General features: G+C 47.2%; 1 protein-coding gene across 1 annotated transcript in view; it reads right to left on the reverse strand.

Moving 5' to 3' along the window:
* LOC131269315 (protein gone early) overlaps window positions 1-15,795 on the reverse strand; it is a 51,819-nt gene that overhangs the window by 2,867 nt on the left and 33,157 nt on the right. The window contains exons 4-8 of the mRNA XM_058271666.1: window positions 2,454-2,665; window positions 2,177-2,386; window positions 1,707-2,108; window positions 937-1,469; window positions 715-876 (exon numbers count right to left, since the gene is read on the reverse strand). Coding sequence (XP_058127649.1) covers window positions 715-876; window positions 937-1,469; window positions 1,707-2,108; window positions 2,177-2,386; window positions 2,454-2,665 — 1,519 coding nt within the window. The remainder of the gene's footprint in view (window positions 1-714; window positions 877-936; window positions 1,470-1,706; window positions 2,109-2,176; window positions 2,387-2,453; window positions 2,666-15,795) is intronic.

Consider the following 15,795-nt stretch of genomic DNA (forward strand, 5'->3'; position numbering starts at 1 on the left):
GAAATTCTTCGAAAACACGCGTGACTATAACTTAAGATCAAAGACGGTTTGGCACAACTTGTTGCCGATAAAGAACTACTGCAATAGCTTTGTGATAAAGTTCAATAATCAGTCTTAGCGCCATAACCAAAAATAAGCTCTATGAACCTTACAAGATAAGATTAGATAAGAAACGTATAAGCTAATAAGCTTCTCATAAAATCTGATGCTTTTCATTTCATTCCCCTTTATGAATAATTATGAATATCTTTATAAATAAACAAATCTCTACAGGATTCAAGAGTTTGTTAGAAGTGAACAGATAATCCCAAAACTCTTAGGAAATAAAAAATTGAGACTGAAATGTGTTTTAAAACTACTAAATTAGTTTGTTCCTAAAAAGTCCTATGATGTGCTATAATAAGCGCATATTTGCAAACTCTATTGGTAAAACCTGCTCTATTTTTGAAGCAGGAGTTATTTTAAAGAACGTCAAAGTGGAATTGTTTGAAAAGCGGAATACAAATCATTTGCAAACTTGTCGATGTAAACCGCGTTTAAACAAAAACGTTTCATTTCATTGTTTGATACTGTGAAAGATTGTGTCATAGCTGTGGTTTTGTTTGCCGATTTCAAACAATGCCAAATAGCTGTTTGTGGTTTGTTTTTAGTTCAAACAGAAAACTGGTCGGTGTGTCTGCAAGCGAACGGTTCGCTGTACCGGTCGGTACCTACCTCGCCATACACTTCTGCGCCTCGCCGTTGAACACATTATCGTGGCGTACGGTGCCGCCCCGCCCGCTCGTCTCCACGTTCCAGTACTGCTCGGTGAGCGTGTGGATGGCCGATTGCAGCACCTGCGCTATCTCCGCTCCGAGGCGGGCAAAGTTGACCGAGCTGCAAAGAAGGAAGCGGATTAGCGGAGGATGAGCGTGACGCAGAGTGTGTTGAACCTACATCGGGTAGTGATGATGGAAGAACGGCTCCTGTATGCGCTGGCGGGAAATGATGACCATGTTGAGGGCGATCGAGTACTTGACCGGCGTGTCGGCGAGCGGCGTCTGGTAGTGGAGATGGTTGCGCCGCTGGCGCGTCTGCAGCTGCAGATGGTCGGCGGCCGAGCGGGGCGGAAACATCTCCGCCAGGATGCGCTCCGGCTCGGTCTGATTGTCCAGCATGCGCGTCATCTGCGTCTTGGTGAAGCCCCACTGGTTGACCACGCTGTCGACGAACAGGAGCCCGTCCAGCACGAGCTGCCGGTAGTACTCGTTGAGCGTGCGCTCGGTCTGCAGCAGCTCGCGGGGAATCCCGATCTGGAGGCGAAGCGTGGACAGCTTGTTGGTGAGAAAGTGCGTCAGCGGTTCGCTTAGCCAGTGCGCCCCGACCACCGCCTGCCTGTACTCTTCGCGCAGGTGGTAGAAGATCAGCTTCACCAGCTCGTCGTCGTAGCTGATCGGATCGTGCAGTGTGGAAGTACCAGCCGCTGGATCCTCGCCGTACTGGTAGTGGTTGAAGCCATCGATGCCGACCGCCATGATACCGTGCCGGGAGCTAGCACCACCGCCTCCGCCTCCGCCAGTGCCATCACCGCCTACCGCACCGTGGCTCGCGCTGTTGCCCTCATAATCGAACCCTTCCAGCGCCGAGTAGGTGCCGCCCGAGCCACCACCCATCATCCGGTGATGCGGCTGCTGCTTCTGAAATTGCGGCTGTTGGGCGGCGGCGGCGGCGACACCGGCGCTCGGATGGTGATGGTGGTAGTCGCTCAGCTCGCTCGAGCTGCGCTGGTCGTGCACGATCAGGGCCGGGTTTTCCCGCAGCGCCTCCAGCCCGTACGGCATCCACTGCTGGACGACGTTGGTGCAGAAGTGCCACATCGGTTCGCGCTCTACCGCGCCGTAAAGGACCTGCTCGAACTGGTGCAGCGAGACGCGGAACTTGCGCGACATGAACGGCACGAAGTGCCGGATGACCGACCACATGAAGAACTTGTTCAGCACCTCCTTGTCGCTGGTGGTGATGATCTGCGAGATCGCCTTGAGCGCGGCCGGGCTCGACACCATCACCTCCGTGTGCTCCGTGATCTTCTTGCTCTTGAACAGTGCCTGCGCCGTCTCCAGAATTGGCAGCTTCATGGAAGAAGTAGGAGAATGTGATGAAGAGAAAAGATTCGAGCAGAGCTCAGCGAAGGGCTTACCGAGGGTGCATCGTTCACCAGCTGGTGCATGGTGCGGATCTGAGGGCGTGAAAAGTTTCCACTCTCGTTCAGCACGACGCCCATCACATCCAGCGCGATGCGCTTCTCGTAGTTGTAGATCGTCTTCGCATAGTCCTGTGCGATCTCCGTCGACGTCGAGATCATATGAGCCAGCGTGTCAGTGAGGAAGGTATGATACGCTCGAATTATCTACAAATAGCAAAACAGAAGTCACCCGTTAGAGCCATCAACCCAGTCGGTTGCGTTCTATCCCTACCGGATGCTTCTCGGCGAGCGTGTAGAACTCCTTGCTCGGCAGTCCCAGGTCGCCCTCGGTTACGGTGATCATGTAGTCGTACGGCGGCTGGTTGCGGGTGTCGATGCCGAGCTTGAAAAACGGTGCCGCACCGTACTTCGGCTGCACCAGGTGGAGATAGTCCCGCAGGTCCCAGTTCCTCATCATTTCCACATCGATCATGTTCCAGCCACCTTTTCGGAGGGAAGAAAAGAGCAAAATGACCGACCTGTTAGTTTCTGCTGAGGACTCTCAAACAAAGCCACAAGACATGCTACAAAATTATAAAATCAGATCAGACTTAGACATCAAGCAACGAGGTGTAGAGTAAATAAAATTAACGAAGCAACGTACAAAAAGCCACAATTTCGTCTTTCTTGCACTCTTTTTCACAAACTTTATGTTGTTTATTGCATTTTATATTACAATCAATAAGTTTTCTCTTTCGATTCGATTTTTGTTGATAAAATCAATGTTGTCCAACCATTCTTCATCAATAAAAAGAACACTTTCATTATCATTAAGGCTGGTGTACCAGTGCTCTGGCGAATGCAATTTAATCGTACTCCTTTTACTTTTAGAACTTTAAGATAGTTCGATAAATTTAACTAGTTTTTCGAGATACAAGCCTCAAAGATCGGGTTTTAAAAAAACCAGTTTGGTTTGCAGGTAAAATCGCATAGGACGATCTGATGACAAGAAGATAAACTATTACGTGTGATTTCATCTGTCAAGTCCACACAATGTTGTACGATAAAATCGCTTACTTCAGAGCACTGACACCAGCCAAAATTCCGCAACACGTACTAGTTTGAACACAAAACTCGCTTTAAAACGAGTAACGAGTTTTCATATTCATAATATTTTTAATTTGAAATGATAATAAGCAATTCCAAATGTTGATATACACCATATAAAATCGTTATTTATATTCGTTGAAATCATCTTACATTGATGTTTACAGTTGCAAAACATATCAATGATTTTAAGACCAATTTTTACCACAAAAACATGCTTGTTTCCAGATGGTTAAGTGAAAAAATGATCTCCAAGATAGTCCAACATATTGATTGTGCATGTACGAATGGAGTCACTCCTGGTTGAACACACATCCGCAATGTTTACCCTCTTTTCAATTGAATAAAATGTTAAATAAAGTTCATGAATATGAAGAAAAGGATTGATACACAGCGTAACGTGTAGAGAACGGTGCTTTCGGCGAACTTGGCCCACATTTTGTGTCCTAAAAGCGACTGCATTTCTTAATACACTCATTTTCATTGATCTGCGACTTAGGAATGAAAGGAAAACAAAACGAAACTGTGACGATTTTTTCCCACGGACATTAACCGGCATCGGAATGTGTACAAACAACCAGGAAATCGGCCATTACGGAAAGATCTTTCAACCCAAAATAAGAAAAGGAACTAAAACGGTGTCCCAGCGGACCACTCGAGAATCCATCCTCTCTCGCTAAAGGTCACGGTCAAACGACGCGCATATTCCATACTTCTGCAATGCTGCGAGAAGACGATATTATATCGGGTCCCCCCGCTCCCAAGCGAGGTATTTTGTCGCGGTGCTTTCGGTTGACGGAAGTGTGCTGAACCGGATGAAGTCTTTGATCTTCGGCGGAGATCAACCCTGCCCCCACGACACCCTGCCGGGGTGTCGTAAGTGGTTTCATTGCCGTTGACGTTTGAAGACGAGCACCTGGCGGTTTGTGTGACATTAGGGTTGGACGAAATAGATTGAACAACATTTATCAGGCCGCCTAACGGCCGTCTTCTTGTTGTTGTTGAGCGCGTTCGCCATCGTATCTATTTTGGTCTTTCTTACAGGGTTTAAAACCATGCAATGGAGCACTTGAATCACTTGGTGGAATTTTGCACATCAATACTGGAATCATTCAAGCCCGCTCTGGAAATTTGCAATCATATTATGCAATGTTGCACACAGAGGTTTCTGGTGAACTCTAAATGCTCGCCTTGTCACCAAATGTCATATCGAGGCTCAACATTTGTCGATTCGAAACGATCGACTAAACCAGGGGTCGGCAAAGTCCGGCCCGCCAGCTAGCTTTATAAAGCCTCAAGTTTTTTTTAAATTATAGTGCAACATGCTAAAACAATAAAAAAAAAACATTTCAATACTTGTTTTGTTTTGTTCACGATGTCACACTTGTTTTTTTTTCTTTTCTAAAACAGTAAGTTAAAACTGTTGAAGGAGGTATTCAATAGCAGGCGAGCTTTCTCGTCTTCTTACATAAGACTTTTCGATCACAATTTTACTACAGATTGCTCTAAAATTACTCAGTTTGATCAATCTTGTCTAGAATCGAACAGGAAAAAGGGGTTTCGACTAGTGATGTGCGCTCTGAGTGAAAATGAATGAGTGATTCGAATCTTAATATTGAATGAACGATTTAAATCCTAACAGATAGTTTTTGTGACTCCCTTTGATTTGAATCCTTAACTGGGATTCGAATCCCAAAAGAATAAACGAGTTGGTAAAAGAGTCGCTAGTCGCCATAGAGATTCGAATCCCAAGTTGTGATTCGAATCCCAGTTTGGGATCACTACATGGGCGACTAGCGACTCTTTTACCAACTCGTTCATTCTTTTGGGTTTCGAATCCCATATAGTGATTCCCAAACTGGGATTCGAATCACAACTTGGGATTCGAAACACAACTTGGGATTCGAAACACAACTTGGGATTCGAATCACTACTTGGGATTCGAATCGCAATGGCGACTAGTGACTCTTTTACCCACTCGTTCATTCTTTTGGGATTCGAATCCCAGTTAAGATTTCAAATCACCTCGAAGGTTAATAAATCATTTTTCACATTTTAAATCACAAAAGAGTGACTTAAAGATTCGAATCATCGTTATGATTATTCACTCTGATTCAAATCTCTAAAAAGAGTTGTTATTCTCATCACTAGTTTCGACACCATTACGAAACATAATAAGGCTCGCAATATTCAAAACATCTAAAAACTGAATTATGATAATTACTGATATTAAAAACAATTTAAGTGGAGTATTAATTTCCAGTGGAATAAAAGAAAATAATTTCAAGTACAACTAACAACCAATTATAATATGAAAAAGTAAAAAATGCATCGAAAATAAGTATCAAAATGAATTATTAATTGCAATAAATGGACTAGAAAATGAAGAGCCCATTTTAGGAGTATTTAATACCACTTTCAAAATATTTAATCACTGTTTAAGGTTTTTTATCATCATCTGGCCCCTTCCAGGAAACTTGTGCCGACCCCTGCACTAGATGATTCGAGTGTTTCCATTGTGCGATTGGAAACGCTGTAAGCTCTCCGAACGGGAAGGGCGATCCAGGTGTTAAGATAGAGTTCAGGTTCAAACGATTTGCGAGAGAAAAAAAATCCTGACGGTTTCGACCACGACATTGTTGTGATGAGCAGCCCGTAGTGGTAGAAACTATTTTGACTCTATTTTTCCTCCTGTCAAATGGCTTCCTCTCACCCTATCCCCCCGGGGGGGCCGGCAGCATCTCGTTCCGCTCGCGCCGATTCGATATCGTCAATCGTGAAGTGTTCGTCGTTCCTAATTTGGTGATAATGACCCAGCGCGTCGTCGATCGAGCGGTCGAACAGCGAAAGGCTGCCGACACAGTGGGAGGTGTGCGTTCGAAAAGGTCATTCCGATCTTGACATTGCGCTCCGTTACTTTAACGATCCCTGCCAGTCACTGTCCTGCGCCGATCAGACGGAAGTGATTGCTACCTTAGAAACGACGACGACACACTGGCGTTTGGTCGAAAGGTTATGACTTCTTGGATGTCGGCCTATCATCGGGGCTATCTTCAGATTCATCACTTTGAGTATTGGGAAGCCCTCTGCTAGGATGGACCCCGGTGGCGAGGGTCTGGCTAACCCTATATGAGCTCCGCACAGTCGAAACGGTTGGAAGCTTGATACAATCATCAAAAGGATAGCGACAAAAACACACGATCCAGTTCGCCTTCAGCTCCATATCAACCGAACGATGGGAGAGAGAAAAACTTGCCGTGCGTGTCACGAGAAAAGTCACCGGGGCGACCTTGGGGGAAACCACGAAGCAGGCCGGCTCATCAGCATTCGTAGGCCAAGCTCCCCCGACCTCTCTCTTTCCCTCTACCAAATGTGGTCCTATTAATCAGATTACGCCAATGCATTTCTTTCGTGCCGGCTTTCGGTTGGAACCCCTCGCCGAGCCATTTCCCTCACCACCTCCGGGTGAGGTCCAAGGTCGAGCGCCTAGAGGCCATGTTGAAAATGGAATAGTGCAAGGTTGCGCGGGTTTAGCGATGATCAGAAGGAGCAGGATCGTCCTACACCCAATAGAACAGCGAACGAACAGGCAAAAAAAGGACTCACACGTACATAAACACACACGCAAACACAACCTCCAAAGCATGCACCCGAATGTGCAACAGGTCAACTACTGATTCAACACCTACAATACACTCGCACGCACACGCACACACATACTTGAGCACAATGGTGCATGGCGATACAGGGATGGCCGCCACCGGAAGCTTCTGGTTCGGGCGGTTCGACCGGCGTTGTGCGAAGTCTTGGGACTAAAGATCAGCCTTCTATCGCTCGCTGAAAGCAGGCAGAAAATCGAACAGTTCGGTATGGCAGGAGAAGCGTCGGTCTACTAGAGCCACTTAGTACAATAAGAAAAATCATTTGATATCATGGCCTACCAATCATTGAAAATATTAGAACTTGCTTAGAAATTCAGAGATGTTTACGGCCGGAAAGTATTAACTTTATCAACAAGATCATTAACACATCTATTACAGCACTATCACGATGTTCTCTTGAACATGTAACTCATTCACCTGATTTAAGTCCAGTAGAAAACTAATGGCGAATTTTATTACGAAACATTATATAACACCGAATATCGGCAACACTCCAACGGAAGTGATACTTCTGATATCTGGGAAGTAAAAAGGTAGAACTCTGAATCGACTATTTTCAACTATACACAAAAACGGTACAATTACTGATGACTAAATGTATTCTCTAAGAAAAGCTAGACGCGACGAAACCAGAAAACCTGTACGTTTAACTCCTGTTCTACTCTGCAAACTCTAATTGTCGAACACAGGTTATCTAAACATAAAACATTTGAGTAAGGTACAGCGGAGCTCTGGAAGGTGTTAGGAAAAGGATGAACTTCGATTTCGTAGTAGATAGACAGTAGTGTAGACATTATTCTGGAAAATCTTGTCTAATATGGACACCTCTAACTCTTGTTTCTATCGAAGATTGGAGCCCAGAGACATGTTTGAGGACTTTATAGGATGAAGATATTGATCGTGTATTATTTTCCCTCTTAGTTCCAAAAGCGTACAACAATCATTCAAGCAGGCGGACTGAATGTTTTCAAAATGAGGATACGGTTAGCGAATTTTGCAGCTCGACCTACGCTGATGGCGATTGTCCTTGCTCGGGTACTTGAGGCTACGAATTCGCCCCGTGGTGGTCTAGCAGCAACGATTTTGAGTCGAAAAGCTCCACCATCTTCTTTTTTTCCAAATGGATTTGATTACCAATTCTAAACGGTTGCTTTCCAAAAAAAAACCCGACCGGTGTTTAAATTCCAACATTTCAGATAACCAAAACGAACGCTTTACGAAAGCGAAATTCAAGGTGTATGTGTTCGAAAACAAAAAAAAAACAGGAAACATCTTGCCCCATCGCGGATTCCGCAAAAGCGTCTTCGCAAGCAGAACTTTTGCTTTCGGATGGAGCTCGGCAGGGGGTTTGGGTTTTCTCCATCTCTCCTCAGGGTTGACCAGTAAAAACTCGTGGTTTCTTATTTCCTCCGGTGATGTGTGTGATCTTCTTAAATTTCCATTTCGTCCCTCCACCCCGCCCCTAGTAGAACGTTTGCTCCCCTTTTTCCCCCCTGAATTACAAAATCTCCTGACTCTTGTCCACCCAAAATGTAGATGATCTTTCTGCGACTTCTGCAAACAGGTTTCAACTGTCCGACCTGATAGAAGCTGGTCGTGCTGGAGCAGGTGAGAACGGATGCGGGGACAATAAAACGAGCCACCCGGGGGAACCTCACACCCCCCCCGTTTAGCCACCCATCCGTCCAATCCGACACATTCAGCCGTGAGATTTCAAAAACATTAAAAAAGGCGAATAACAAACTTTCGATGAAGCTGCCGATGCTGCTTCGAAACGAAAGAGAAATGAAGATGCGGCCAGCCAAAAATAACAAACCATTCTTCCTTCATTCTCCACCATCCCCTGCACGGGGTTCAGCTCTGCCCAGGCCACTACCTCCCTGCAGCACTACTCCTCCCCACAGCTCATTGGTCCGGTTTTTGGGGCGAGATCGAACCGGACCGGTTTGCCACCGGTCCCCTCCACACCACGCACCGCGCGGGGACGACCGTTCGGCTGCTTCAGCTAATGAACGTACACCGCGCGTCTCCGGGCGGGCAAAACGAGAGCGAGAACGATATGGATTCGGCTTCGGCAGAGATCCCCAAACATTAATTATGCAAATTTGAAGCCCCGGTACGGGGAGATGATCGAATGTTTAAGATCAACAACTCCAACGATCTGTGTGGATTCTGCGAGCTCACGGCACCAGCCGCACCCAACGGGTTCTAAGCTGTTGACTACTTCCACAGACGCTCGCGAGATAAGAGATCCATTCTCAGCCTCGGTGCTAGAATACGATCCGAAATCGGTCGCAACCTTCGGTTCAGATTTTAGCATTCGCGTGAATTCGCTTGCTCTTCTTCATCCTGAAACCTTTGGAAAACATGTTTTCATCCTTCCCTCCCTTTCCCCTCATTCAAGCCAAAAACCCCTTCGTCCTATCCTACGGACGACGTTATCGCACATCCTGTTGTGTCGGGAGTTGAGTCGAATCCTCGAAAACATCGATTCTTTTTCCCGCAATTCTCCTCCTCGATCGTTACACCGTTTTGAACCTCGGGTTCGTCTTCTTCTGCACGCTATCCTGACCCTTCCGAGCGCGCGAGAGGTCAATAACATTTGCACCAATCGGGTTATTTCGTTTTTCGCAGTTGTACGCTAGAAATGAATCGTGGGTTCAAAACGAACGGTCCACTGTATCAAGCATCCACACAAAATTATCAACTATAGGCTAAGGGAGGGGAACAAAAAACGCGAAACAAATTAACTTGTTCAAGCTATGTGGACCGATCAAAAATCACTTCCCGAACGCGATGGAGGAGGTTACACCTTGTGGGACGCAGGAGAGGCAAGCAGACGAAGGAAATTCGTCGTAAGTTTACCCATCCTCGAGCAAGTAGTCTTTTGACAGTAGCCACAGATTGGCAAACACTTTATCTATTCAAGCGACGAATCCGCAAAGTTCATTGAGCAAACTCCCGGCGCGATCGAAGTAGTCCTCACCGAAGTCACCACCGCGTGTCCGTGTAAGGTTAACAAGGGTCGAGATGGTGTCTGCAAGCGTGGGTTCCAACGGTGCGAACCAAGCTGAAGTTAAATAAAACACTACCGAAGCGCCCGGTAGCTCCTTGAACGACGCTTTGTCACCTTTTCGACACGGGCAAACAGTGCGGCAAGGGAGTACTCACAAACGGTGGACCGAATGAGCTCGCATTTCGTTTGCTTTTACCAAATCGAAAGGTGTTTCTTGTACAAACAGTGCACTCTGCTTGGATGACATGTTTGTGAGACTCCCAGGACTTTATAGTCTATGCTGATATATCCTAGTGATTCGATTGTGGTGTCAAGAAAATGTCACCGCGAGCTCAAGGTGGAGAACTGCCACATCAAAGTTCCAGCTTTTACTTCCAGAACTTATTTTCTTATTCTGAGTTTAGATACCTACTAATTTTGGAGCCATTTGACATCTTTGAAGATACTATATACGAAATTACAAAACCACCTTATCTGGATACGAAGTTTCGTTTGTTTTTCGATGTCTCCTCGGTGAAATCCATGTCCCAAAAGCTTTAAAAAGTAAAGAAGGAGATAACTCGGCCTGGCTGTTGGAGTATGCGTGCTATGTAATACAAGGGATTGTTTACTTTCCCACTATTTGAATCATCACGTCAGGAACTGATGCTGATACTGATAAGCCAAGGTTACGCACCATACGTTACAGCTTCATAGCAAGTATTGCAATAGTATGTGATTGAAAACCTTTTCTATATTTTAAAATCAGTCTACCAGGCATTTGTTTTATATCGTCTTTTGACCATTTTAGAACATTTTAAAACTTCCTCCTACTGAGCTGATTCCTAAGGTGATCCTTAACTTCCAAAATAGGCACCGATTCTGATACATCCTAGAGATACAACCTGTGCCTGAGGAAACTATTGAACGCTTTGGCGATTGATTGGTTCCTCAGCTTCCCTTTCCAAGCAAGAAGAGGAAAATGTCACCGCAAACCAACGATGCCGTCCCGCCTGCACACCGCCCGATTGGCACTCAAGCCTTAATTGCTAAACTTGTTTTCAGGGGATCGACTGGTTCCGAAGATCCATAGTCACCGCAGGAAACGAGTTATATATTTTATGGTCAATTTTATTCTCCGTCGACCGCAGCCACCCTTGGCTGCGCCGAAAGATCAGCCCGAGGAAGAGACCGCGATGGTTCAAAATTGATTTTGATGCATGCGTCCGTGCACGGCCGATGATAAGATCATCAGGTGCTGCTTTGGGAAGCGGAGGGGTAGAAAAATCAACACACGAAACCTGAACTCCGCTACAATAGATTCATCAAACGGGTGCTTATTGGGCGATGAATATTAATTACTCCTACCGACACGCCGGCGGAAGGTCGTATATTCAGATGGAACTACCAGCTGTAGCTAGGGAAGAGCTTCCCAAAGGGTGATAACAGGCCGGCCTCACTTCTACTTAGTGTGACAGATACTTCATTATGGTCGAATTCCAGCTCCTGATATGGCAAATATTTCGAAGAGCCTTTGAATTGGAAATGGTGCACCGTAACCTAACTTCCAAAGAAGTACAGGTGCCGCTTCGCAGCAACGTTCGAAATAGAATTGCCCATTTGCGTCCGCCGGTCGTCACTTTTCGCGACTGACGTGGCTTGACCGTGACTGAATCCTTATCGTGCTATAGCGATGGTCTTCGCTTGGAAGCTAGGTCACCGCTTCTAAAGACCGATGCAGTCAAGTTGCACACACATTTGTTGGTGCCGTTTCCTCGGCATTTGCATGTCAAACGCAAAATGGTTTTTTTGAGGCGTTACACTTTTTGAAAAACTTCGACTGAGCAGCGCTATTCAGGGTTAGTGATGCTCAACCTTGGGGCGGCTCGATCTCTCTAGCTGTGTCTGCACACATGTTCCTCCAAAGTGTGATACCCACCGATGCCGGTGCAATAGCCGTCAGCGTCGTTGACTAAGTTAAGTCTCCCGGTTGGCCTTGGGACGTGCTACAGTGGTCTACCTAAAACATCCGAAGACAACCTCACCAGCAAATGCACACACAAGCCCGAAACGCATCCTGGGGCTTGAAAATTTGCATTAATTATCCTCAAACTTGGTAAGGTGCCTCTCACCCGCTCGGATAGCTCGCTTCTTAGGCAGTTCTTCGGCCTGGTGGGTGTGTTTGAGAGACATCACAAAAAAAAAGATGCGACTGCCATCACCACATCCATTTGACATTTGATTGGTATCGGCACCGATCATCCCAGGGCGGGCGTTTGTGGTGATGGCGAAAACCAATGCGATCATGGCGAGCGTTCGTCATGCTCCCGGGATTCCACAGAGCGTACAGAACCAACGTTGCATCAGTTTGTTGACGAGCGGTACCAGCTGTTTTTTCGTAACGCGTGCCATCAATTTGACGAATGTGGCACGCAATGGCACGCAGAAGCCTCAAAAACCGCCGCCTGCCATTGCCCGGAAGGAGTGCAGGGAACGGTTTGGAGTGCGGTTTGCAGCAAAACGTCACCTGGTGCGCGTAGGAGCTATCTAGGGCAACGACCATTGCCAATCCAACGACCTCGCGCAAACCCGAAGATGATAAGACACAAACCGCCACTGCGAAGGTCATTCGGAGACTTCCATGCACCAAAGTCGCAAGGTTTCAAAACCCACCGTCTCCACATCGGGGCAAAAGTTCTCCGCGCCTGAGTGCGTGCGTGATAGACGGTGCGGCATTTCTGTCTCTTCTTATTTTCTCGATAGCACCATTAACATATTCAAAGTATCCAATTCGGGGGTTGTCGATGATGCAACTCAGCTGTACCTCAAATAGTTTATTTTATTTCTGGATACGAAGCTCGAGTTCCGCATGTCGATACGTTCTTACGATGTCGTCCATCTTGCGACTTTGAACGAGGAGTGCGTTGCAAAAGTCCACACTCACTAACGATCTTTATTAGGCAATCCTAAATTTTTCGTTATACGAGCCAAGGAATGAGGCACTCCACAACATTGATGAACTCGATAGACACTGACTAATAGGAGCCATTGGTACGAGCAGAAATAGACATCGTTAGGGATCACCGAGTCTAGGAAGTTGGGAAGAAGTTAACAAATGTTTGGCACATCTGTGTTCCAGCCTCAAAATTATACGCTTCCAACCGCGAATCGCCCACCGGTCGTAAAATGTAGCATATAGAATTTTGACCGACAGCTCAAGAAGAAACCCCGGGAATAACAAAGGCTGTTGCTGAAAGTTGATGTTCATCGATCTGGAAACCAGAAGGTCCTTCGTCGCCTGCCGCGATGATCACATCGACACCGTTGCAGGCCGAATACCGAGGTATTCTATTTTTTTTTTTTGAGCTGGGAAAAGTCAGATGACTGATTTTCGCGGAAAAGGTCACCCTCGCCATATTGGGCAGCCTCGGGTGCTATTTTTACAAACGACAAATGAGCGTTTTATTGCCCCCTGGGCAGAGTGCAAGGCGGGGTGTAGTCGGGGAAGAAAAAGATCCACTTCTAATATTGGATGCATATCCATCCGCGATCGGCAACGTCGCATTTGCATAATATCTGCTTGGTTGGTTTTGTTGTTTTCTCCCCGTTTCTTGATCGTTTGGTTGTTCTAATGGATTCAGTTGGCTGCCCGGGTTGATTAGAAGATTCTTCGGGAAAGGCAAACAAAACCAGACAAATGTGGCGAGGCTTAGGCGAAGGCTTCCATGTGTGTGTGGGCCTGGGTGTTGAACCGGGCAAAAAATAGACCAACCGGTGCCAGTGGAAATAGTGCGAAACCTGCGCATTTCTAATGAGCGCGACCCAAAATGTCAAAGAGCGCTTGGGGCTTAAACTAAATATATAAAAGCCTACACGGGGTGGCGATACGGAAAAGAGAAAGATGGAAAATTATTGTTCTCACCCGAGATGGAGGAAGAAGATGGCGTAGTAAGAGAGGACTGTATGAAACCAGTTCAATCCTGCCCGAAATTCCGGCAAGAAACCAAAACGATAGCGAGTTCTATTTTCCATTAAAGATGACGCAGTGCTTCGCAAGCGCACTTCTTCGACAGGGATATGTTTAGCTAAATGTGGAGAAATGTCGGGACACTAGTCCGGAAGAGTTCCGTGCCTTAAGGACTGTGATTCTAGATGTCGGGACACTAGTCCGGAAGAGTTGCGTGTCATAAGGACTGTGATTCTAGAAGTGGAGAAAATTAAGGAACAAGCCTTTCGTAGTCGGTTGAACCGTGTTGAGGAACACTGGGTCTGGGCATACGTCGGGTAGAATTTCACACACTGCGGAGTCCGAGTGTCTTTTCCTTGGTGGAGCTCGGACCACGCAGCCGCATCTAGATAACGATGAGCCGCGTTTTCACGAGTTGGTGTTTTCTTTTTGCATCTTTGAACGCTCTGTGAGTTTCCACCTTTGGTTCGTTTGAGCATCTTTATATGCCTGAGGCGCCGCCAGACTACAGCGGGGAGTGAAGGAGGACAGCGTAGCGGGCGAACTGGTGCACCAAAGGCGATAATGTTCACGCGAAAATGCGCGCCGGGGTGGCAAAAAACTATTTACCAAAACCACACTTTGTGCTTGCTCTCCATAAGCCCACGGTCGCGCTCGGAAACTGGAATTCACAACCACCAATGGGTCGGTATCAGGATTTATGGGGCAAAACGCCCGAAAAACTCCGGCTACTTCCTCGGCCGTGCGCACGAGCCTGAGCTGCATCCAACGGCGAGGAGGGAAAACAAAACAAAAACTTGGCATGCTGCGTGTGTACGGCAGATGAAGGAGTGCAACCGCCAGGCGAGAGAGGGAGGAGGGGAGGGAGTCAGATTTTATCCTCCAAACTTTATTCTTCCCGAAAGGCGACCATAAACCGAAAAAGTATCGCCGCAACGGCCGAAATGCCGGCGCCGGTTACACCGTTTGGGTATATATAACGCGAAAATTCTAATCGGTCCTCAGTCCAGTTCGATCGTCGCAACGAGAAGACAACTCCGCCCAAAAGGAAGTCTTCGGAGGAAGCTCAGCGAATATTCTAGTTGGTGTATTGCAAGTCAAGATGCGTGCTTTTGTGGTGAGTTCCCGGTGCTATAGCCATTGCTTATTGTTGGAGGCCAGTCTGCACGGCAGATTCCTGAAGAGCACATGCACGCACGCACGCACGCCCAGGATAACTCATCTGTGCTCCTGCGAACTCAGCGATCAACTCCTGCTGAGACAGAAGTTCACCAATCAACCTCACTGGAGCCTAGAACCAGAGATCTAGCTCTAGACTCGTGATACGCGACCTGTGTGTGTGTGCGTGCAAGTGTTGCAGGGGAATCTCGCCAAACTTTCTCCCGCCAGAGTCATCGTTCCTGACTTTCCAACTGCCAATGCTAACCATCGCATCACTCTCTTCTTGTAAAGGTTTTCGCCGCCTGTTTGGCAGTGGTTTCAGCTGTCGACGTTGACTACGTCCCGACGGCGTACCAGGATAGCGTATCGGCAGGCGCAGACGCACGCTCGTACGGGGGAGTCAGCGGAGGATTTGGCGCAGGAGTTGGCGGAGGAGTTGGCGGCGGAATTGGAGGAGGAGTCGGCGGAGGATACAGTGCTGGAGCGGGAGCAAACGCGGCGGCTCGTTCGTTCGGTGGAGCCGGTGCCGGAGGATTCGGCGGAGCTGGAATCGCTGCTAGCGCCGCTGCTGGTGGTGCCGCCTATGGTGCTGGCTACCAAGCCGGTCTGATTGCAGGATCCGCTGCTAACGCTGGTGCTGGTGCTGGAGCTGGAGCTGGTGGTTTCGGTGCGCGCTTTGGCGGTGGCTCGAGCTCCTTTGGTTCTGCTTCTGCTGGTGCTTCGTCCTTCGGAACTAGCGGTG

This window comes from Anopheles coustani, chromosome X, assembly GCF_943734705.1.
Source record: "Anopheles coustani chromosome X, idAnoCousDA_361_x.2, whole genome shotgun sequence".
Classification (NCBI taxonomy): Eukaryota; Metazoa; Arthropoda; class Insecta; order Diptera; family Culicidae; genus Anopheles; species Anopheles coustani.